General features: G+C 36.2%; 3 protein-coding genes across 4 annotated transcripts in view; 2 read left to right on the plus strand and 1 right to left on the minus strand.

The window, feature by feature from the left end:
- Positions 1 to 3,693, plus strand: part of LOC135691017 (uncharacterized protein F21D5.5) — a 99,554-nt gene extending 95,861 nt beyond the window's left edge. For both annotated transcript variants that reach the window (XM_089113996.1, XM_089114000.1), the window contains exons 24-25: positions 2,451 to 2,518; positions 3,261 to 3,693. In XM_089113996.1, coding sequence (XP_088970122.1) covers positions 2,451 to 2,518; positions 3,261 to 3,375 — 183 coding nt within the window. In that variant the 3' untranslated portion in view covers positions 3,376 to 3,693. The remainder of the gene's footprint in view (positions 1 to 2,450; positions 2,519 to 3,260) is intronic.
- Positions 3,694 to 4,207: 514 nt separating this feature from the next.
- LOC148960316 (uncharacterized) lies at positions 4,208 to 11,511 on the minus strand. Its single transcript, XM_089113991.1, has 2 exons — positions 10,288 to 11,511; positions 4,208 to 9,775 (listed from the first exon to the last, which is right to left on the minus strand). Exon 2 carries the CDS (start codon positions 9,740 to 9,742, stop codon positions 5,108 to 5,110), a length of 4,635 nt encoding a protein of 1,544 aa, XP_088970117.1. The 5' UTR covers positions 9,743 to 9,775; positions 10,288 to 11,511; the 3' UTR covers positions 4,208 to 5,107.
- A 210-nt stretch (positions 11,512 to 11,721) lies between these two features.
- LOC148960317 (uncharacterized) lies at positions 11,722 to 24,990 on the plus strand. Its single transcript, XM_089114015.1, has 11 exons — positions 11,722 to 11,956; positions 16,394 to 16,573; positions 17,202 to 17,319; positions 17,775 to 17,950; positions 18,771 to 18,983; positions 19,592 to 19,831; positions 21,113 to 21,490; positions 21,810 to 21,891; positions 22,698 to 22,825; positions 24,058 to 24,164; positions 24,702 to 24,990. Exons 1-11 carry the CDS (start codon positions 11,881 to 11,883, stop codon positions 24,837 to 24,839), a joined length of 1,836 nt encoding a protein of 611 aa, XP_088970141.1. The 5' UTR covers positions 11,722 to 11,880; the 3' UTR covers positions 24,840 to 24,990.
- Positions 24,991 to 25,727: the final 737 nt, after the last annotated feature.

A 25,727-nucleotide genomic window follows, 5' to 3' on the forward strand; every position in this document is an offset into this window, starting at 1 on the left:
GGCCTTTACAGTCAGTCCTCTCTTGAAATTTCGTTAAACCTATGGGAGGGGTCGCTAAGTCAAACCAAACAACATAGACGTCAAAGATTTAATTTACTCTGCATTTACAATATGTTGCTACACCGGACTAATTATTCGAGTTTTTTTATTATAAATTCTTGAAGCCCTATGAAAAACCAATAAAGTCAATATATATTGGAAATCTTTAGGCTTCGTTCCTTGATAAATCGAGCTTTCGATAACCAGTATCGGGAATAAATAAAAACGTAATTATGCTCAAGATTTCATTAGGCCCATTTCAATGAAATTTTCAGTAGCACGGTAGATTAGCTGATAAATTTATCTAATTATGTTGATCTTTTCACATCAGAAAGTTTAATGAATACATTCATCAGGTCACAATTTAGTTTTTATCCACTTATACGGATTTTTACTAATAGTAGAGGAACTTGTTTAAAGTTGTTAAATCACATTCACGAAAGAGCACTGTGAACGGTATGCAAGAATAATTGCTAATGATTGAAATATTCAAATATTTTTACTGAGAAAAATATTCGTTGCAACTTGAGAAGGGAAAACCTTTTGCAATTGCCAAAAATAAAACCTAAAGCATATAGAATAGAGAACTTTCCATACAGAAGTCAAAATACTTTCTTATTCCTAGGAAGGGTAACATTTTGGCATGGAAATTCTTGCAACTGCAGATTGTGAAATATTTCCATTAAAGTTTTAAAGTATTTGTAGGTTTTTAGGGTATTTGTAGTTAAGTTAAACAAATGTAAATTAAGATATTTATTTTCAATATAATTTGTTTTCGATAATTAGTTTATCAGCTCTATATATTTATATATATATTAATTTGTATTGCCGTCAAGAAAGAAATTGTTAATAATAATAAAAATTATAATGATTACCTCACATTTTGCTTAACCCAATAATAGAGCCTCGACTTGCAAGGTTAACCGCAAAAGAAAGCGGTCTTTGCTCATGCTAGAGTCACATGAAAGCCAGCAGTTGGCGATGACAAATCACGTTGAAACACGAACGTGGTTTCGAATTTGTTTGGACGAATTTTGCTTTATCTATCTCAGTTTCAATTTTATCGTTGCTTGTTGACTCAATCAGTTGTACCTCACTGTTTTGTATGGTCGTGCTAGCTAAAAGTTGTCTTAAAAGTCGAGACTGTGGTCTTGAAATCCAAACTTAGTTGCTTGCTGGTGTAGAAATGCTTTCTATAAAAAGTTAATTAAAAGCTTATGATCATGCGTATCATAACCATCATAACAAAGAAATCTTCAACTGTGTTGTGATGTTGTTGTGAAGAAAGTTGTCAAGTAGAATTCATTATATTGGTAAAATTCAAAATATTCAACTCTTTTTCCTCTCATTAAATTCAATATATAGGACTAGCAAAAAGTTATATTCAGATCTTAGAATTTATGAAGACACGCTATGATAACTTTTATGTTCATAACGCTACCAATGTTCATCCCTGTTTCCCCCAAAGCATCTATGCCCTCCTAACCCCACTGAATCGCACCCTTTGGAATAAAATTAGCTGCACGGAACGATATAAAAGTGTTTTTCACTTGTCACCGGTGCTGCACTGGCTCTAATAATCGGCTTCTATGGTCCAAATTCGAGAAGAATGAGCGAAGGCATAAAGGCATTGAGTTTCCAATTCGCATGTTCGAGTGGCTCTTTTTCTATATTTTAGAAGATCCTAAAGCACGGTCAAATTTCTTACTAGATACTCGTTTTAAGGAAGAAGATATTTTAAGTTGAATTATCCAAGCTTGTGGTTCAAATGTACACGGAAAAAGACATTACGTTGTATTGAATAAAAGATGACTCACGAATACGGTGAATTATACATTGTGACTATCTGATGAGAAGTATGACTGTATAACCAGACCCGTGATCAAGTTTCCATGGCAAGTTCCCCCTCCCCCTTCAAATTTTGTTTGAAGCTCGATGCTTTCCATTTTTAGATGAAAAGCGACCCTCGCGTGTTCGATATACCTAGTAGTCAATCTAGTGCAACATTCTCAAAGAATATCCATAAAGCAGGTTGCATTTAGTTTTAGGTTTGCATGCAAATTTTTGTTCAAATTTATTGTTATCTAATAAAAATAATACTTGCGGTTGTACTGATAGTAATATTATACCATTAACACATCTTTCTGCTTGTTATTAAACACGGTTGCTTTATTGCCAGTGTAAAAGAGGGGTCTGTATAAAAGACAATTTAGCTCTAGCGATAGTTTTGCATGCTACAGGGTATTATGATAAAAATTGGTGCTAGGGACGAATTTTCCTTATGGAATCGGGGGTAGTTGCCCCCAAAACAGCCACAATTACTGTCACTTTCAAATGTACTGTAGTTGAGTGTTAGATACGAACATAGAGGATCGTCCAGTCAGTAATGCCTGTTAAATATTTCATCCTAGTTTCGAGAGCTAACGAACACAGACAAGAATTATAAGCATGTCGGGGCAATGGTATTCAACATGTATAAGTAAGTTTACTTGCGATTTTATCTCCATTACATTCTCGTGTTATTTTTTCTTCGTCCAGCGTTGTTCATCACACCGAGAAAGAAAGCTCTGAGGGAGAAGATTTTTCAATCACAAATTGTAAAGTTAAAATTCCCATGCGATAAGTTTAATTTCGTATAAAAGTTTGCATTGTTCTTGTGGAGCTGGATCTTGTAACCAAAGATGTTTAATAAGATATTTGCCAAAATCGTAGTCTTTCTTCGAGATTATTTTTATTAGCCTTTGGGTTTTGGCTCTATTCTGCTTTGTCCAAGTTTTGCCCTCAGCAAAGTAAACCAGACTCTATTGAAAGAGTAAAGATGTGTTATTGCACCACTAAGCAAAACATAATTCTCTTCATAAGAATTTAGATAAGAAACGAAAATATTTTCACCTTTATTCAAATTTTTCAGATGGTGGAATTAATTGAAAATTTCATTTAAATGCCCTAATTAGACTTCAGGGTGTGACCCTGAAGATATGTATGTATTTTGTTTAATTAGTTGACCTTAATTTGCCTGTAAGCTATATATTTTTAACTGCCAACTTTAAATCAAGGAATTAAAAATAATAATAATGAAAAAGGGATCTTCTTATCCCAGAAATGTCATCCCTTGCTTTGTGTTTTACACTTTTAGTTAAATCCGATGTAATAGATATGGTTTTTTTAATTTTTTTCAATCGTTTTTGGATGTTATACACAAGTTTATATTTTCAATTTAGGAGCTCCTTCCAAGAACCTGATGTAAACGAAGGATTTGAGGAAGTTGTCAAGGTGAACTTTGTACCAAACTTTACTGACAAAACCTTAGAGCAGCTCTATTTTCAATTCCTTTAGACTTCGAATAGGACTTTTATTTAATCGTGGAAACTCTCTAAAAATTGGATTTTTGTTTATCGGAGTCACTCACAAATATCCTTATCTGCCTCATTCATTGTTATACTTCAAGTAGATTGGATAATCTGTGCAATATCAAATAAAATAGTCCCGATTGGGCAGTAATCCTGCACACACAGCAATTTGGCTAATGAGCCTCTTTGGCTTAATATACCAGTAGGCGATGCTAAAGGAACACAACAATCCGTATAGTGATTCCAGATTAATCTTGGATTGATCCCAGATTGATCCTTGATTGGAAAAGTTACGACCAACTTTTCTTTAGGTTTTCTTCTTCACAATGCATATCCTAAAGGAAATTACTGAATTTTTGGCTATTCAATGGTAAAATCTGTCATGAAAATTAAAAAAGCAAGTTAGAGGGTTGTCAAAATCTATGTATCTGATAAATAGTTACAGACAGCTGATCGTACTAAAAAGTGAAGACCTATAGTTTTTTTGAAGCTCGTGTACAGCACGTGAAAGTGATTGAAATTATTTGCCATAGCTTGCATAGAGTAATTTTGATGTTCGTCAAGATCTGGAATATAAGTACCTCTATATGCAGCAACACCTCTCTTGAATTGGCAGAATCTCTATCATATGTCAGACAAAACCAAACCCTGTATGTGCAATGATTCAGCTGGGTATTGGGCAAGCAGTTTACATTATTGCTCGTCCAGTTGATGTGATGTAAGGTTTAGCATTGACGTAGCTACGTGGAATGCTTTTCGCAAACTGGACATTTTCTTGTCATGTAATTTTTAATCTAGCACTCTGGATAATCTGTCAGAAAAGTTAATGGTGACCAAGAATTACGAAAATAGGAGCAAATGTTATCATTTTACCCCCTGTCTTTGTGAAAGCGTGATTTTATGGCCTACTTTGAAGTTATTCTCTCAGCAAAACAAACGACACTTTTATTGGTCTACTTTTCATATCATTTCAACAATTCTCAACTAAAACTAACAAAATTTATAAAAATCATCAAAAATGGTACAAAATGCCAATTTACCGTCAACTTTGCCAATAACTATTTGATTTGATTTAATAATTATAAAATGCATTTTCCCTGTTTTCTTTTGAGCTAGAAAAGGGATGTATTCCCGAGATTCTGAAATCTTCTTAAACTTGTCAGCCAGGCAACTTTTGGTATTGCTTAAAAATGTCAAAAATTTGCAAATTTATGTGCACTTTTCATTCGCATTCTCTTTTTATTGTAATAAAGTCTGGATTTTTTAATTTGAAAGTTTGACCAAAGCAACAACACTTCAAATACATTGACCTGGTGTATCATTAGTTGATCTAAATTTTGCATCAAATATTTTAATTTATGTCAATTTTTGGGTCTGTCACTTATTAACTACTCCTAGTAACTTTTATCAACGTTAGGACTGAACTTTGTTGGTTAAAATACCCGGTTTAAAGCTAAAAAACCGTATTTTGTTTTTTCTTCAATTTTTTCGAGATTCAATTCGTATTTTACCGTGGCTGGGAGATTGCCATTTCATTTTTCTTTTGACACTGTTTAAACAGAATTCCCTTTCTTTCTGTTTACTATTTTGCCAATATCTTTATTTCATTTGCTTAAGCTACCGTCGACAAACTTCATAAGTAGCTAGAGTTTGAAATATATTCAAAATTTACAAAATTAGAAAAATAGCTACCATCTTGCAAAATATGTTTAATGTTTTTACCTATGTGTCCCTACTATTCGGAAGAATTTCTTTGATCTCCTGATTTTTCCATTTTTGGCTTCAAGTAACCCTGGGGTGATGTGCCATCGTAAAAGACTCATTGCTCTGCAGGCTAGATCTATTTCCTTGCTTTTCATACCTTGAAAATCTCCATAAAAGTTCAAAATTTTGTACTCCCTTTTGAAATCCTTCCCTCCTATAGCAATAAAACAGTTAAAATCTCGCTTAACATCAGGACAGAAAAATACTGTAAATGTGCCATCATCATTCTCTGCCACGTGTGCAGAAACAATACTTTGATCAGGGCATATCATGCGTAACTGAACATCGCATGTTTTGTTTTTATAATCTTTTACGCCATATTTCAATACATTAATCCGTTCACCCCTTTCTGTTGTAAGCTGCGTGAATCCTTCGTATGGTGGCGTTCTTGTGCCTTCAAATTCATAAGTCGTTTGTTTAATCTCTTCATAATTACTTGTTAATCGTTCGTTCGATGTTCCTGTTTTGGTGCTTACAGGGACATCCTTCGTTTCTTTTTCCTTTTTTCTATTGGCCTTTGTTCTTGGCCGAGGTTTGTCTCTGTGCTGGTCAACTTCATTTTCTTCATCAGAAAACCTTCCACTCACAGGAGTTTCATTTTCTTTTGTTATTCTGTCCGTATTTACTCTACTTGTCGGTGACCATGATTGCAATCGCTCAGCATGCCTGTCCGATTCGCCATATTTTTCATCATTCTTCTTCTCTCGAAACTCACCCTCCACCAATTTTTCATCATCAATTCTTTCAATAAATATCTCTCCACCACTTTTTCTGTCCAAAATATCTATCCGACCATACTTTTCTATTTTATTTTCTATCTTGTGATTTTGGGGACGAAAAACGAAATCGTAATCAATGTCAAGGAATTCTGATGTTTGCAAATCAAGAATTTCGCTCATCCTTTCACTTATTGTAGCTTGCATTTGAAGCATCTCAACACCATTTTGATGATTTTTAAGCTCTTTCAAAAAGTCATTCAAGTTATCTTTTTGAAGCATTGCAGCTTCAACACTTTGTCGGCGCTCTGATAGTGCCTCGTACGTAATCCTGTGTTTTTCCTCAACATCTTTATATAATTGAGTCTCGCGTTCTCTTAATTTTGCAATCAACCTCTCTATATTTGCTTTTATTTCCTGACGCATCTCAGCCAACTCTACATCAACCCCTTGCTGCATTTTTTCAATTTTTAATACCTCCGTTTCATAATCATGCTCTCCCTCAAGCCTCTTTGCTGCATCCCGTACTATTTTCCTTCCAGCCATGGCTGCTTCGCTAACAGCCCCGCAGTCGTGATTAACCCGTTTGTGCTTTTTCTTCGCACATTTCGGACAGATCGACACGTCACAGTCTAAACAATAATTACTAAGCTCTTCTTCTGGGTGCTTCAAACAATAATATTTCCTTTGCATATTTTCTATGTTTTCTGTAGAGTCAACCTCTGATAATGTGTGGTGTTTGTTTGACTCATATTTCATGTGTCTATCTGCACATTTCTTGCAATACCGTTCAGCACATTGGTGGCAAATAAGTTGTGACTTTATCTCTTTACCACAATACCGGCAACCGTCATCTCCACATTTGTCTTTTAGCATTTTCTTTAGAATAACGAAATTTGGACAAAACAGCTCTTCATCTTTCTCAGATAGCACGTTTCGGGCTCCACACAGAGGGCAGCCAAATATCTCCCCGTCACTGTCATCTATAAACCTTGTTATACAATCTCTGCAGAACGTATGTGAACAAGACAGAAGAATTGGGAATTCGTATTTATTTTTGCACCCATAGCAGACGTCATATCCCAAACCATCCAAATTAAGTTGAAAAAGTGAAAAAGTCTCTTTAGTTTTCAATAGTGCCAAAACATTTGACAACAACTTTTTCCAATTTCGCTCAGCTCTTGAGCCTCCATTGCCTCTATCTTTCTCATCATTTTCACTCTTCTCTTTTATTTCAATGTCTTCTTTTTCTCTGAATCCATCTGAATCTATTTTACCTTTCAATACCTCATAAACAGATTTCTTCCCTAAATCCCTTCCTTTCAATTTGTCACCTAACTTTTGCCAGTTTTCCAAAGCCCTGTTTTTTTCTTCTTCAATGCTACTTCTTTTTTGCTGCTCGTTCAAGCGTTCTGCAAGAGTTTCACGAATATTTTGCGGTTTTTTCTCACTTGCTTCCAAAATTGCTTTAGTCAACTTTTTCCAGTTTTCTAAAGTACTTTTTTCATCTCTTTTATCACCACTTTCTTTCTGCTGCTCGTTCAAGCGTTCTGCAAGAGTTTCACGAATATTTCGCGGTTTTTTCTCACTTGCTTCCAAAATTGCTTTAGTCAACGTTTTCCAGTTTTCCAAAGCCCTTTTTTCATCTCCTTTATCACCACTTTCTTTCTGCTGTTCTTTTAGTCTTCCTGCAAGAGTTTCGCGAATATTTTGCGGTTTTTTCTCACTTGCTTCCAAAATTGCTTTAGTCAACTTTTTCCAGTTTTCTAAAGTCCTTTTTTCATCTCTTTTATCACCACTTTCTTTCTGCTGTTCTTTTAGCCTTCCTGCAAGAGTTTCGCGAATATTTTGCGGTTTTCTTTCGCTTGCTTCCAAAACTGCTCTTGTCAACTCCCTCCAGTTATTCTCTGCCTGTCTTGTTCTTTCGCTGTGTGTCATTTCATTTTTGCTATCTTTTCTATTTACTCCGTTGCTCATTTTTTCTAGAGAATCTTCTTCCTTTTTTACAATATCACTTAATATCACAGCAACTGTTTTCATTTCACCCTTGTTTCTCTGAAGCATTTTAATTCTAATCCTTTTCCAATGCTGCATAGCTCTGCTGTTCACCTCATTGTTTCCCTCTGAAAGCTTCGATCTTTTCTCTTCAAGTTGCTCAAAAATCTTCCTTGCATAACTTTTTCCATTATACTTTGTCAGGCAGTTCTTGACCAGGCTTTCCCAGTGAGTTACGACTCTTTGTGGAACTTCCTCCACACTGCTACTGTCTGAATTACTGCTATTACGCTCTTCCCCGATATTTCTTTTACCATTTCCCAACATGCTGAGTGCTGTTTTTACACCTCCTAGCTCTCTCTTGTCTTTATCAAGTATCTTAGCAGCCAACTTCTTCCAGTTTCTAACTGGCCTCTTTAGCCCATCATTTGTACTAGATGATTCTCCATAGATGCTTTCACTTTCATCATTTGAACCCCTTTTGTGAAGTGCATATCCCTCCGCGAACTTTTTAATGTCTGGAAACTTGTCTTCATATTTTTCAAGTAGCTTACACACAATCTTTTCCCATTTTCTCACAATTTCTATGCTGAGCTGATTGTCATTTTTATCTGCTGTTTTCTCGTCAAAGGACCCCGCTGTTATTTGCTTTACAAACTCTGCAATATTTCCAGAGCCAACTCTTATTTTGCTCAAAATCCTTCTCCAGTTTTCAGTTGCGCTATTGCTCATTTCTGTTCCACTTAATTCACTATCATCCCCATCAGAATAAATTTCTTCAGCATTATCCTCCATTATACTATTGAATTTTTCTTTTAACAGTGTTCCTGCTAAGGTAGTTTCTTTTATTCCTTCCAGCAAGCCAGATACTAGTTTCTCCCAATTCTCCAACGACTTTTCGTTCATTTCTTCCTTCAATTCACCAGAAGAGTAATCGTAACAAAAACTTTCTTTTCGAATAAATTTCTTAAAGCTCGTTACTGGATTTGCTTTATCCATAACTTTAGAAGCAAGTAGTTGCCAGTTTTCTATGGCTCTTGAATTTATTTCATTGTCGCCTTCCATCGAACTCCCTGTGGGTGAATTGACGTCATCATAACTTTCCGCCATATGTTCTCTGCTAAGAATCTCCTTTAAAGCTTTTGAAGTGAATAAATCAGACGTGTCCTTCAAATTTGCAGCCAGTGTCCTCCAGTTCTTTAACGCCCGTAGTTTTTTTTCGTCTTTATTTTCATTATCTTCTCTTTCTTCTTTGTGATCTTTGTTTTGGAGCATTTTATTCACCAGTCTTCTCCAGTTTAGCACAGCATCTTTACTTGTATATCCTCTCGAGCTGTTTTCAACTTCTTCTGGTTGGTCATAATCATCATCAGAGCTCAGCACAAGCGGCATAGCTAAATTTCTTTTGATTGATTTTCTCATCCTCTCTATATGCATCTTATCATTTTGTCTTGTATCTTGAGTCTCCTCATATTCTTCAGAATCCGAGTCCGCCATTAATGACGTCAGTTTGAACTTGATAGGAGGGCTTTTGCTCTCACTCTTCTCCTTTGAGCCTCCAGTTTCTGCTTCTTCTCCATCACTCTCAAGAACGTCGACAAATTCGTCTTCATTTTTCCCTCGCAATTCATCCTTTTTGGGCTTATCACTTTCGCCTAGTTTTGCGTCTTTATTTTTCTTAGAAGTTGGATTACCTTTTCCTGACCCTTGTCTGCTGTCTGTTGTACTTTCATGTGTATTCTTTTGGCCCATTTTGAAAAATGTCTTCCAGGTTCGTTTCTTGCTGCTCTCTATAACCTCCACGCTAGATTCAGATGAAGCCGAAGTCACTGACGTGAATGAATCTTCCCTGTTAAATTCATCATTTCCACGACGCATATTTGATAACAGGAGCTTAACCGTTTCTTAGGCCTAAAAACATAAGTGAAAGCCATGGTTAATTCTTGTATATTATATCACCGTACGCTGATCTGAATAACCGAATAAATTCGCATCAGAATGTAGCATTAGTAGACTGCAAAAGTCCTAGTTTATTCCTCTAACAATCAGCTGCAATGATCAAAGAGACTTGGCTGCCAGTCGAAGGCCCTGCTACGAAGTTTAATCAATCTGGTCGTAAGAAAATCAATTCGATATAGACACTGGTATCTCGTAATTATACATCCGTGTTTATTCTTCGATACCCTTCAGCATCTTTGATGTCCTTCATTGAAATCGTTCTTTTCTATTTTATCAACTCTTGATCAGATTTGAAGCTGAAGATAAATGCTAAACTGTTATTAACACTTTCATTTACTGCAATCCTGCTCTTTTTTTTAATTTGATAGATAAACTTTCTACTCCGTTAGCCTAATGCTCTACCATTGGAAACTTCGTCAGGTTGCTTGCAAGACCCGCTTAGGTATAAAACAAAAACCACTGACCTTGTAAACTTGAAGCCTTGGACTCTGCTTACACATTAGTAAGTTAACATTGTTTGGGCGTTTTTGCAAATTGTCAATCTAACAACACCAATAAACGCCATAAATATGTCATTTAGTTGAATGTTTTCCTCCTTCCCCCATCTCTTTTGAATGCAATGTGAATAGACGGAACCTATTGCTGTATACAATGACCTGTCTGGTTTGAGAAACACCTGTTTTGTATAGCAAATGCTACCCTACACATTAACGTTTTCCTGCAGGTCGATAGTCGTTGCGTCATAATGATACAACGACAGCACGTTGAAGTAGTGGTATGCAGCAGTGTTCTCTACGGAAACGTAGTTAATAGAGTTTATTAATTGATTACTTTGACTTTGATCCAATTTACTTGATAAGCATAAAGTTAAACCTCCAAAAATTGCAACATCAGTGAACTTTGAAACAAATTGGTTGAGGTACAGCCACATCAGCCTGGGTCACATGAGCACAGACTTATTTCACCATCAAGTTACTGTAATTTTTTCATGGTTCTAGACTTCATGAACCACTTCAAAACAACCGAATCCGTTGACACACATCAAAATTCTCATTATACATACATGAGCAGTATGAAATGATTGAGAGAGCCTTACCTTGCTTGGCGCCGTTTTGGTTCTTAGCACGAGTGCGCATGCTCATCGCAAAAACAAACCAGGATTCGCCCCAGGTTCGCATATAGACTACAAATTGTCAAACTAACCCGGAATGGTTTTATTCCAACCCACCATAAGAGGCGGGTTAGTTTAATCCACGACGGATCCATTTTAACTTGACTGTACCCTACGATAAAGTAAACCGGGTTAATTTAGCCCCGGGGCAAACCCGAGTCAGTCTGTGTAATGTTAATAGGGCTCTAGTTGCGTACAAAGTTCGACAAATAACCCTTAATGGCATATCTATTTTGAAGCGTTGGCCTGCCTCTTTACTTTATCTAACATGCCCTTACGTGCTCTTTTGAAGTTTTCTTGCTGTTGGCCAGATTTCGTACACCCAGCATATCATCGCTGCCGTTTTTTGCTTGCTTTTTGGGCAACAGAAAAAATCAATTTCTCCTTCTGTAAGACGTAAGACATTTCTTTGCACTACGTAGATCAGCATAATACGGGGGTAATCATATCTATATAGCCCTTATTTTTATCCTCATTTCTGTATTGTCAAAATCCTTAAGATTTTTTAAAGTGATTGACAATTTTGGTTGTTCTTTGTATCAGACACTGGTTGCTGTTGGATATTTATGCTATTTCTTAAACGATTATTGTTAAAACTATAAATACTCTCTAGAGTTCGAGAGTAGATTTATGGACAAGGAAATAACAAGGTGTTTGATCAAGGCTTTGCAGCGGCTTTACAGTCCTAGTCATTTCACAGTCTTATGTACGGTTTTGCGGCTTTGATGACCTAAGGTGACATATACTATTGTATTGGGGAAATATTTGATAACAGCTGGAAAAAAGATTTAAAAATAAAAAAGCTGTTATTTTGTCCAGTCGTATATTAGGTCTGTGGTGTTACACATTGCCGAACTAAACGAGGTAAAAAGGCAAGAAAGACAAGATGGCTGCCTTGTTGGCTTTGATGGCAACTGCAACACTTTTATGTTTGAATATTGAAATGACATCTGGAAGACCGGGTGAGTATGATTCACAATAACTGTTAAATGCGTTTGGCTTTGATTGCCTGTAGCTGCTACGTGCTACAGCGACTGCCACAGTTTTGAAACATTTGCATCAAACCTTGCAAACATGGTCAAATTCAACAATCAACTTTGAAACAACGTTGGTTTTCTTCAAAATGACGTATCAAAGGAAGTTTGTTTTTCATATGACTTGTATAATATTTATTTAGGCTAGAAACTTTTAGGGGGGATAAGCGGAAGTTGTAATATTGTGTAACAGAAGTGATACAATATTACAAAGGACTAGAGTTATTGATATTTGGTGTTTCAATGCAAGAAATTTACATATGCAAGCATCGGGGCTCCGCTCAGTCTAAAGGAAACAACCACTTCATCACAACGAGCTTGAGGTATTCTGTAGAGCCTGTCTAAGATATAAACAGGTGCGGGCACTTGGTGAAATATTGAAGGGGGGGGGGGGGCAAGCCTGTCTTTGCTCAAAAAATAACTTGGACGAGTTTCTAATTATATTGCTAAGACTAAATAATAGAGACTCTAGTAACCATGATACGTTTTTACGTGGGTCTTTAAGGAAATTGTTGCCGTCTTGTAACCAAACTATCTCCATGTCTTTTTTCATGTAACAACGGATGTCCATTTAATTTCTTTATATGATACACTAATTGTTTTTAAAAGAACCTCTCTATGAGAAACGAGTTCTCCCATACTTGACCTGATGGGATTTGCCACGGAAAAGGGTATCCTTTTCCTATAGAAGTTGTTGGGCAGGGTATTATGAAAGGTCTCAAAATGTTGGGATAGGGCATCGAAATTAAGATAAATTCCCCTGGGTACCAGAGCCTTGTGCAGGGGCGGTGCCACGGGGTGGACTGGATTTGACATGTCCACTGCACTTTTTTTAATTTGATTTTGTAATTTTTCGAATAATGGGTTAATAACATAGGGGGGGGGGTGTAAGTTACCTTCTCTGAGATTGGAACTTTCTTCATTTGATGGTCAGTTACGGTTTTTCTTCAGTTGTAAGCTGACATTGAGAATGGTGTGTTGGATCATCAGTTCCGTAAATAGTGAGAAACTAAAATGAAGATGATCTATAAAACACAGATTTTTCGTGCTAAACAGTTGGTTCTTAGAGTGTGGTCTTTGCCTTCCTTCCTTGTTAAAGGTTTTTGGCAATAATTAACTTTAAAACTTGTACCCAGACTTTTTTAAGCTGTAAGGATAGTATAGTTGCAGCCCCACCTGTTACAGCTGCATCACCTTTGAGCCTCAATGTCTGGCGAAAGGTTTGGAAACCTTGTTCAAATAAGCATCGATCGAGATATGGCAGATGTAATAGACAAAGGAGTCTCGTTAATAAGTTCGAAACCATTGATTGCTAAAACATAGCACTCTGAAATTAGCTTTTATGTTATTAGCTTTTATGTGTGTAAATCTTTGCCTATGCAATTTAACTCTTCTATTGAGGGTTTCGAAATTTGTCAAACTTGGTTATCAATAACGAGCGCGATTTCTCACCCAGACCCCTTTATCAGCTCTACCCCTTCATTGTCCATCCCACCCCTTCATTATCCATTAAGGGCTGGCGCCGCCCCTGGCCTCGTGAATCCGGGGAAAAAGTATTGTAGACGGCTGTGGTGGCAAAAATGAGTGAATGCAGAGAAGGGGAAGGAAATATTTCTGTGACTACCGTAAAAGCTCTATTAAGCCCCCGGGAGGCTTATTCATTTTCTCCATTCCTAGAAGGGGGGCTTAAAAGAGAGGGGGCTGATTGAAGATTTGAAGCAAAAAATGTTTTAAAAATGCCCTTGGCCATTTTTTGTTATGAAAATGTCATACAAATGTTCTCAAAAAACTTTGCTAGCAGCTTTGAAAGTTTAATTAATCAATCACCTTCATCAACATCACCAGGATTAATTGAAAACCCTTTGACATCTTCAAAACAAATTTCGACTGACTACTAAGTAGCACAAGTAAGTCTTTACATAGGCCGTATTTAATGCACACGATCTTATCATCACCACACCCGTCAAGAGACCAACTAAATGAGCATGCTTTCTATGTTTGACATCGAAGGCTAAAGAGGGGGTGGGGCTTAATAGAAAGGAGGGGCTTATTTAAAGTTCTTGCTTGATAAGAGGGGACTTAATAGAGAGGGGACTTAATAGAGAGGGGGCTTAATAGAGAGGGGGGACTTAATAGAGAGGGGGGACTTAATAGAGCTTTTACGGTAGTTTCAAACTATACCCTTTAGACTAAATAATGGAGACTTTGGCACTCAGGGTAAGAAAATCAGCGAGGAAGAAATATGTGAGAACAGATTACTCTGTTTTTAGAGGTTTTAGAATGAGCTGGTTTAAGCTACATTTTCGTAAATATCACGAGATCAGGTATATTTTTGCCTAAGTGCTCTGTAATTTGGCACACTTTTTATGGGACAGGGTCAGGGTGCAAAAAAATTATTTAAGCCATCAATTCAAAAGCGTTTAATTCTATTGGCTTTAAAAGTTTTGTTACTCCCCTTGCTTTAAACGTCACCAGAACTTCGGGAATTAAATGTGGTTTCTTTTGAGGTTAAAGATGTTTCAACAGGGCTCATCCTCATAGCGGTTGAGTAATTATTTTTTAACCCTGTGTTATTCTTTACGTCAGTGCAAAGATGAATTCCATTTGTGGATTTGTTTAACTTCAAAGCTGCAACGTGCATAATATAGAGACAGAGGTTTGTCTTCTGGGACGTTGAAAGCCAGCTCGGGGCCCGGGAGTCGTTTAGTGTAGTGGAATTAGATATAAAAACGGTCTAACCCGGTTAAAAATAATATAAAGCTGTAATTTGGCACAGATGTTCTATACTAAGTTGGAAATGACCAGAAAAAAAGCCCCATCAATTGGACATTGGGAATTCCTTATTTGGGCAAATACCATAATGGCGCACTGATCAGTAGTGGTTCAAAACTTTAATGTTGCTAAAACCACATAGTATGGAACCTATGTGCCAAATTACAGCTTTTTATTATTTTTGTCCGGGTAAAATCGTAATTCCACCACAATAATTCATGAAGCTTGGCCCGGCTACTTGAAAGTTAGCGGTCTGGAGCAAAGGTCTGGAGCAAACCAAATTTGAGCAATTCCTGATGTATTTGCGTGTATTGGATTTACGAAAGTATTGGAAATATTGATCTAAACTTTTCAAACCTTTATGAAACAAGAACACCTTGGTCACATCTATGAAATGTTTTCCTTACAAAAGAAATGACGTCTTTGTATTGTTTATGTTTCCTTTCATTTCATAATATTTAGAGATGTAACAATCCTTTGAATGCTTAGTATCCAATCCCTTAGAATATTAATTTTTTGTTTCCCATTAGTTAATGGAAACATCATTTCGGTTATTTTTATGAAAATTCCACTTGTTTCAAACTTCAATTTGTACTCTCGAAAATTTCCAAATTACTCATGATTTGCCAGTGTTTGCACCTGCCTTTTTTCGTAGAGTCACTCACAGAGCAGTTCTGTTTTTAATCATTAAATTTCTTTATTAAATTATCAATAATAATTATTATTGTTATCATTATTAAATAATAATTTGGAACTGTTATCTCCAAAATTATTATTTATAAATAATAATTATTATTATTATTATTATTAAATAATAATAATAATTTGGAAATGTTATCTCCAAAGTTCTTTCGATATCATTTAATTAAGTAAATCATATTTCTTGCTGAGATTCCTGCAAAAATATGAACACATTTTTCGCATTTGGAACAGAATCTGGACCCTCCACAGCTAAAATGAAAATGTAAGATGTACCAAATGACCCAGTTTCGATAATAGCAAAACGGCTTAGTTTAGCTTGAGATTTATTATAGACATTGAAAAGGTTTCATCTTTCCCAAATCAACAACAGCCAATGGCGAAGAAGTGCGTTCAAAGAAATGGATGCTACCAATCATATAATTTCCGTCCTTAAGCTACCACTTGAGGTTTATAAAAACACTACCATTTGAGGGTAATTTTTAACATTATAGCTTTGGCCCTCATTACCCTGACTGGACCCCCCTGTTAGGCCATAATGGGAGTAACTCCCCCCCTGGGTCATGAATTAAGCACTATAATCAGCATTTCACTTGAATTTATCTGATTATTACAATTGGCCGGCTTCAGGGGCACATTAATGAAAAGAGCACTGTCACCCCTCTTCCCCCTCCTATAAAAAGGCAACAGGGATGGTTGAACCCCTGCCCTCCCCTTCTCCGGCATCCCTGCTTAGCGGTCATATCTTTTCTATGACTTTAGGTTTCTCTTATCTTAAATTACATGTCTCAATAGTTTTAGTATTATTTGCCTCGAATTCTTAACACTCATATTTTCAATTCTTCAGCATTATTACATTGGGAATCTTTTCATATTCTGTTTTTTCATGCAAAGGTAAAGCTGTCTTCGAAGGCGACATGGCTTTCACAACTGAGCAAATCGAGATTGTCAAGGAATCGATCAAGACAAAAAAGGATATCGAGGAGGTGGCTTCAGTAAAATACGCAGCTACAAACGCGGCTTTTCCGAAGTGGACCAATGCAATTATGCCATATACCCTTAGTTCTTCATTAAGTAAGAACAAATCTTCATATTCTTCGACATTTTGCAAAGTTATCAATGTTTTTATCATCAGGACACTCTGTATGATAAAGAGACTGTTCTATTTTCTTTCTATTCTTCTCTGAAAAAATCGAAGAAAATATGCATCTCTTATGATTTCCTTGTTTAATTTCGTTATTGAGCTTTGTCAGCTTATCAATACTTGATACTTCATACAACATGTATTCAATTATGTATTTATTTTTCAAAATTAAGAATTGTGTATCCGTGTTATAGAAGTTGAGTTAATGCTTTGCTATCTAAATTCTCGATTTTATTAAAGAATATACTTTGTGCATTTGAATATGCTCTGTTTGTGTGGTTTGCAAATCCACGTGAAGTTCCCAACTAAGGACAAAGCATTCTCTCTTCATGCAACACAATATTCCGTCTATCAACTTGATATAACTTTATTTACTACCAAGTTCCTTTTTCCTTATTTCTTATTTATGAATCTTTTATACAGAATTTTCATACCTTGTTATATATTTAGTTTCGATGAGATCGTTAGGTTACTGATCTACGTTTAAACATTCGGCCGGCTGGTGGACCATATTTCAGTAACTTCTACAGGCTCATTTAAGCTGATTATTTCTTACAGGTTCAAGGGCACGTTACGCCATAAAACAAGGTATGGATGAATGGGAAGGAGCAACATGCATTCGTTTTAAGAAACGAACCACCGAGAGGAGCTACGTGGAGTTTTTTCCTGGCAGTGGGTCGGTTATCTCGCACTTTTATCAAATTTTTTCTTGTACGTTTTAATCTGTCAACTTTTCTTTGCCAAATTTTGACCGGGGCCGTGCAACCTTTTGATGAGCTTAGAATTTACAATAGCTAAGCTTTTGTAAAAAAATACGAAAAAACCATATCACTGGAACTGCTTTCTAGCATTGATTTACCACTAAAAGATATATTTTATCTCACTAAACAACCTATCTTTTTCCTGCCAAAATGTTGATGTAAATTTATTGAATTCGTCGATAAAGGAGAATTCATTTTCGCAAATACGTACCTTTTAGCAGTTTGTATCCCTGTGCCCAGGTTGAAAATTTAGTGTCAAGTTCAACTTTAATGCTGTCTTGCCTTAATTGCAATAATTTTTTAATTTCAATACATGAGTAAATTTATTGATTGAATATAACGAACTAATATAATCTCTGCATTCTTCAAGATGCTGGGGTCACGTTGGAATGACTGGGGGAAAGAGTCAGATTTCTGTTGGACCAGGCTGTGAACATCGTCATGTAATGACTCACGAAATTGGTCATGCGCTTGGATTTTTCCATGAACAGAGCAGGACAGATCGCGATAGTTATGTCACCATTGTCTGGAACAATGTACCAAAAAGTAATAATTTGTTTATACTCTTTTTTCTAAAATCTATTATTACCCTTAAGTACTCAGTCGGCTTTGGATATTGAATGATAAACCCAAACTTTGAGAACTCAGTGTGTCATAAACCCAAACTTTGAGAACTCAGTGTGTCAAGGGAAACCATTGATGCTGAAAAAAATACATCTAGTCATTTTTTAATAAATTTGCTTCTTTCCAGCTAACCAGTTTCTTTTGATCATTTAGAAACTCACCATGGTCACCAGTGCTTTCCAGAGTTGCTCGTAACTGAATACGATTGATTAGTTCAAATTTCTTCATTAACTGCGAGATATTCTCAAGACGCTGTTATTCACAAATTCCTGAAATGAGTGTTCATAATGTGGCATCTAAATATATGTTATCAGCTTAGTGCCTTTAAGTTAATTGAAAAGGCATTTGCCTGCGGTTTTTAATGAACACTTCAACAAAGTTTTGAAAATCAAATCACTTCACGCAGTCGTCTAGATCTGTGTGATATAAGTATCTTATTTTAAATCTTGCTGCTGGAATCTTTAGTGTCTTAAGTTGTCTTTAATTTGTCTTAAATGCGCAAAGGTTGTCTTAACTGTTCCTAAATTGTCTTGACTTTAAGCTTAAGTTGTCTTAATTGAAAAATGTAACAAAAACTAAAAATTTTCATTGTACTTTTTTATCAACTCTACATAAACTTAAGGAAGTATGCAAAGCTTTGCTAAAATGGCATCGAACACTTTATGACAGACTGGTAAACAGTTATTTATCATAAACTTTAAGAATAGGCAGTAGAATATGTAGGTTTGTCGTATCTTTTCAGATTTGCACAGTGCATTTGAGAAGTATGGCAGAGACAAACTCGACTCACTTGGGGAACCTTATGACTATGGTTCAATTATGCATTACCCATGGAATGCCTTCTCAACAAATGGAAGGAATACTCTTGTTCCTAAAAGAAGAGTTCCACAACAGCCTTACATAAGACTCAGCAAGTCTGACGCAATACAGGCTAGTCGAATGTACAAGTGTGGTAGTAAGTTGCAGTTTTTTTCAAATTCTTCTGTTTACTTCTTATGTTATGCATAATAATTTTGAAACAGTTACATTAATCTTAAAATGTATCACATGACTAGGAAAAGGGATGAATCTTGTTCCGGATTGTTATAGAAATTGCTACTAGCGTTGGTAAGAAAAATTGGACAGTTGGGAAATTTGTAGAGCTCAGTGTATATTAAAACCTTTCTGGAGCAAGCTACAACCTTTAAAAAAGCTCCGCAAAAAGTTTTGTTATAGTTCCCTGACCAGCTGCATTCCTACTGCAATTTTTAACCTTGCCTATGGCATTGTATCTAAAAAATCTACTCTTTAAAGTTACAGACGGTAGCTGACGGTTTGTACGTACTTATTCAAAACTATCGCTTCAGGTCACTTGAAAGCAAATACAACGCAAATATTATTTTTATCTCAACATATTTTGTTTTCAGAAGTGGGTGCCAACCTTTTTAAATTTTTTCCCCGAAATTTTTCCCCCGCTCCGAAACTTTTCAGCGTTAGGCTTTGGGGCATTTCTAGAACATATCTATATTTTAAAGTATCTTTATATTTATTAAGAGTGTTGATATTTTCAAATGATCTTTGCAGAGACAAAGCCCGAACCAGCAACAAAGCCGCCAGTTCCAACCGGCCCAGTGACCAAACCACCTGTGCCACCGGTGACAAAGTGCGTAGAGGTAATAGTCGAAGAAATCCAACGAGTCCCTTTCAGTGGCAATATTTGTGCAGATAGACACGGGTCATGTCGCAGTTGGGCACGCCGTGGAGAGTGCAGACGCAATCCAGCATACATGCGTTCTAATTGTTGTCGTTCATGCGGCTCTGGAGGTAAATTTGTCTACTTGCCATTTGTTGTGGATCAATTCTTCAAGCCAACATCATTTTCTTTCTAGTTTGTGATTCTAGGGAAAGGCCCGCGTGCCTATAGCAAAGCCCTAGCAACAGAAAGGTGGAAGGGGCTAGGAAGAGAGAGAGGAAAGATCAAACTTATAATTTAGTTTTTAAAAAGACATGTTTTAGGTGTTGTGGAAGCATGAAGAGGTTAGAGCATTCCAGTGTTGACAAGATCTAAGGAGAAAGGATTCGTTGTAGGCAGTAGCAGCGCTACGGGGGGAGAGTGGGGAGAAACGTCCCCCCCCCCCCAGTTCTTGAAAGGATCAATTTTTTATTTTTTCTATGAGAAAATGTCAGAGGAGGGATAATATTTTTTTACAGCGTATTTGTTGTGATGTATTCCTGTGATTTTCAAACTGCCTTTACGTAACCAAATGCTAGTCATGGGCGTTCATTTCGGAAAAAATTGGCTTTCCCTGTTGGTAAAAGGGCGTGTTCTAGAAATGTTTGCTTTGTTGGAAATTAATTCCCTCAAAAACTTACATGAACGTTTTCATCTGCTCATTATTCATATGAAACTCAACCAGCAGAAATAACCGCTGTTGTGACCAAGCCATTAAAGTCTACCTGTGATATGCTAGTACTACCGGTAAAAGAATCTACATTTTAATTCTAGCTGTTTATCACCAATCCTTTCATTTACCTTCTCATTTTAAATATGTATCACTAATCCTTTCAACCTTTGTCAAAATTAATTGGTGTTTGTTCAAGCGTTCAAATTACTAGGTTGGATGCTGTACCAAGGGTGAAAGTGCCCTCGCACATTTTTCTGTGCAGTCATTTACACAGTAATTGAATATTTGTTTGCAACTTCGTTAGAAAGACGCCTTTACTGTTTTTACAAGAAGAAAAAAAAAGATCGAATGACTGTAAAACCCGTCCCTAAAGCGTAAAAAAGTCAAGCATGCTATGCACTGCTACTGATATTTGTTTATTTAGACAGTAGAAATCATTTCAGAGATTTGCTTGATTCTCGTGATAATCCAGAACATTGATAAACGTCTGGTATCAAAAAGACACCATTGTTTCATACACACTACCCTCAAGTTTCATTTCATTATACATTGTTGATTCTTTGCAAAGAAGGTTTGATTAAATGTTTCAGTTTATATCTTTAAGACAAATGCCCGTTTCAAGACATGCTTGAGTGTGAAATGGGAACCAATGAATTTTCAACCAGGGATAAAATGGTGTAAGCTTGCATTTATCTTCCAGGGTCATGTAGCGATAAGAATTCTTCGTGTGGATGGTGGGCTAGGCGTGGCGAATGCAGGAGAAACCCTGGCTACATGAACATTAATTGCAAGAAAAGCTGCGGGAAGTGTTCAACCAAGAAGGTTATAAAGAAGAAGGTTCGAAAATGCACGGTGGTTCCTACTGAAGGTCCTATTACACCTCCAATTCCGACAGACGAGCCAATTACACCACCAATCCCAACAGACGAGCCAATCACACCACCAATCCCATCAGAAATCCCGCCAGTTCCGACAGATGAGCCAGCAACTAAAATCCCACCATTGTCAACAGCTGTACCACCAGTTAACAAAACAGATAAACCAACCCCGCCAGTTACTTTACCTCCTGTTCCGTCAGGTAAATATACAGAAATAAAGTGAGAGCTTTACGTATGTTTTGAAATTGTCTATATGACAACTAATATCGTACACTAATAACATGAAACTAAAAATTCTTAAAACAGCTTGTCACAGTAAATTTCTACAATTGAATGCAATTCATTTCGATTTTCCTGGATTTCTTTTCGATTTCACTGTGCATAATTCCTTTGATCTTTATATACCTCAAAATTGTCTGGCAAAGTTATTTTTCTTGCAAGATGTTTTAGAAGGTGAATGTCTCTCCCTTCCTTCTTGCTTCATACTTTTAAAACTTTTCAATTCAAATTCCATTTCAGCTTGCAATATTTATAACAACGCTGGTTTGGAAGATGGTTCACTTGTTAATGAAAATCTTGCTGCGTCCACATCTTACAGCAAGTGAGTTTGTATTTAGAACAAGTAAAACTATTATAAGGATATGAAGTCGAGTCTCCTATATATTGTATGAATACATTGATGGTTTTAAGATTTGAATCTGGAAGGGATGATGATGGAAAGAGAGAGAACGTTTCATAGGGGTAAAGCGTTTGACAGAATGCTCTTTATCTATTTTGTTTTAGAGAAGTGGATATTTTTATCGAGTCTTTTACAAAAAACACAGCTCTGGGAAAATTTTTTCATTTCGTTAAATGTACTTTGCTTGCTCATTGCACTAGATCAACACACTTAGCTTTCCGCTCATGTATTGGTTCCATTCTCATTCCTAGCCGTTTAATTTCAAGTTAAGTTGCATGGATTTTCCTGACGCTGTTGCATTTACGGTTGAAGTTGCAACATAAAGCAACAATATCATCAAGTAAATTGGGGTATAAAATTGAATCAGCCTCAGTAAGAAAGAAATTTACCTTGAAAAAGCAAGGATTCTGGCCCTAATTTATTTTTTGGAAGTCCCTTGGTTTTCTAGATATTGGTGTATTGAAATGGAAAATTGTCAAACAGTACTGGCTTATGTTGTTGTTTAGTTTAGCTGTTGTTGTTGTTGTTGTTGTTATCTTGTTGTCTATTTAATTTAGTCAGAATGCTAAGCATTAAAATCTCTCTTTTTTGGTGCCTTCTTTATCTTGCAAAGATGGCTTGAATGAATGTTGACGGAGGCTAAACGTTCCATAAGCAAGAAAAGCTCTATTTATTTGTAGCTTTAGAAATTTTTCATAAACATTGCAAATTCTCACAATTTCTATTAGAAATTTTGACGCTGCCAAAGCTAGACTTGGCAATCCGTTAGCGTGGTGTTCGGGTACACTGGACGAGAAACAGTACCTCCAGATTGATATTGGTAACTTATCGCTTGTGGATTCCGTTATGACCCAAGGTACGTGCTGGATTTCCTTTGTCAGTCGTCTGATTTACTGCTTTAGCTGTTCAATTGAGCTGCTGTAGAAACACAACGTTGAGTAATTTTTGTCTTAGAGCATGAATTTTCTATCCTTTGAAATTTAAAAGTTGCTTTTTAGACGACTGCTCAGTTGAGATTAATTATAACAAATGTTACTCTCTGTGATATGCATGTAGAAGTTTCAGCTACGTCGTAGCAACCTTCTGTATTATAATTCCTAAGATTAAATTGTTTTTACGGCTGCCTAAGCATAATCCACAGGTCGAATAGCTTGCGCAAAAACTCAATAAGGCTATATTCACATTGCTCCATATTCATTTTTATCCGTTTTCCTATCGATCCGTTTTACCTGTTCACACTGATCCGGATACATTTGAAAACGGTATGAAAACGATGAAGCGTTCACATCGCTCCGCTCTGGATAAAAAGGAAAACGCCACGAACTGGTTTACAGACCTCGCGACTGCTAATAAACTTTTCAAACAGCTCACTGCCACTAATATTCCTCCGAGTAGTATACTAACTTCGAGTGAATCAGCCATGTTAAGAAAAGTTGTTCAAATTGGCGCGGTCTTAGAATCTTGCTGTATTGTTGTTGTTGTTAGCGTTTTCAAAAGTATCCGTTTTCAAAGTGCGTTTTCAAAAGTATCCGTTTTCAAAGTGCGTTTTCAAAAGTCTCCGTTTTCAAGGTGGAGCAGTGTGAACGCAAGGCACAAACGAATACTTTTTTATCCGTTCTCATATGAATACGGAGCAGTGTGAACGGGGTCTAAGATACCTTGTAGGGTATTCGTAATTACTCAAGCAATTAAGAAATTTACATCTCGACACAAATCTTTCAAAGTTATCTTGCAAACTATGGAAATTCCCTTTATGTTTAAGAAAATTAATTTTTCACGGATCAATAGTGCTGGACTCCAAATTTAAAATCCAGCTTCATTGGATAAGAATAGACAGAAGGTTATATTTCTCTCCATTGGTGCTTAAAAATCAAGCCTTAGATTTTCATTCGGAACTGATTCGAAATTTTTAAATCAGCCAAGCTTGCCCAACTGAAGCATTTCTTCTCATTTTTTAATTTAACTTTTTTCTAATCACGAAGTTCGTGGAAAAATTTGTTATTTTTATTGCTGATATGATAAATGTGCTACTTGGCTTGTTCCCTGAAATCATGAAAAAACATTAATCTTTTGTCTAATGTTTTGTAGGTCTTGATACACCCGTACCCCACTTTGTGAAGAAATTCTACGTCTCATACAGTGAAGACAACAAACTTTGGAATAACGTTGTTGGGGCGAGTTTTTGGGCTATAAAAGTAAGTTTGTCATTAAACTACAAAATGGCAAGGCTGGTTTAAGCTGACTGTTGAATGCTATAAATCATGCAAATCCTGACATTTGTTTTTTTCACATAGATAATTTTTATATCGGACTGCCACTTTTCGTTTTGCATTGTTCTGCCTAATGTTTATATAAAGATGTACTATAATATTTCTGATAAGAGCCAGACCACCCCTGTCAGTTGATTGATCATCAAATAAATATAACTTAATTGTATTTCATAAAAAGGGCTGTTAAGTATATTATCTATAAGCATTGTCCTCTTTTTTTCCAACATCATGAGCTATCCAACTTGTATTTGATGAATTGACATGCATTGAGAAATCGATTGAAACAACAGTTTACCGATCAACCAACAATGTTTTCAACCAACTAGCAAGAAAGATGGAGGACACTGTGGTGTCACATCCTGATAGTCATCTTTCGATTTTTATTGCATGTATTTGAGATTTTAAAAGTTTTGGCTTTCTTTTATCATAAAACTGTTGGCAAAATATTGTTTCTTATTATAGGAGTTTGAAGCAAACAAAGACGGCAAAAGCAAGGTGAAAAATGAATTCAAACCTCCGATTGTTGCTCGTTACATCAAAATTCACCCGATAGAATGGGAGAATCACATTTGTCTAAGAGCCGAACTCAAAATTTGTTAAAAAGATAACAGCAAACGAACTTGCATCACTATCCTTTGATCTTATTTTTACATGTGTCTGCTGTTCGCATGATGCCTTTTTTTATCCTTATTAACTATACTTTTTTAAACCAGTTGTGTTTTTTTCAGTATTGAATGTGCATTGAAACTTGCTCTTTGTCTACTCATGTCGTGTCAGCGTCATCTAATCCATGAAATTGGAATGAAGAATTATTTTGTGAAGATCTAGTGAAAAAATCCGTTCTTCCACCATGCTGGTGAAGAATTGGGAACAGTTGTTTGGAATGGCTAAATATGACACGCTCCTCGTGGTCATTAATATTGAAAATCTTCTCTATGTTTGGTATTGATGAGTGGAGATTGTATTCATAACTCCACTAGAAGTATTTGAAAAAAAGCTCATTCAGAACTGGCTTTACAGTGGAATCCTACTCACGAAAGAACTTTGTTTATGTCATAATGCCAAAAATGCTACCAACAGGAAAACAGACTGCAGAACAACACAATGTTGTTTGCATTTCACAAAAGATTGAATGCATTTGCACAAAACTGAAAGTGGAAAACTTCTTGCTTGCTGTAACAAAATTCACACAAGTAAGAATTAAGCAACCTATTTGGAGTAAAATCATTTATGTTGCACATTTCTGCAAGGTAGCTAGTAAGTACCCCCCCCCCCCCCCCCATTCACAGCAAAACTTTGTGCATCTTCGTTGACCTCGAAGTGAAAATTTCCCCTTATGATCACCTGCATAATTTATTTGTTAAAGCGTGTCACAGGTAACAGCCTGGAAGTGCTATGTAAAACTATAAGGTTTTACAGATAAACGTAGATGAAGGAAGGACAACAAAAAATGTACAAAATTTATATTCGATATCCAAACGGCGGCAA

Source organism: Rhopilema esculentum, chromosome 4 (assembly GCF_057945365.1).
Source record: "Rhopilema esculentum isolate cy_ngs chromosome 4, ASM5794536v1, whole genome shotgun sequence".
Lineage (NCBI taxonomy): Eukaryota > Metazoa > Cnidaria > Scyphozoa > Rhizostomeae > Rhizostomatidae > Rhopilema > Rhopilema esculentum.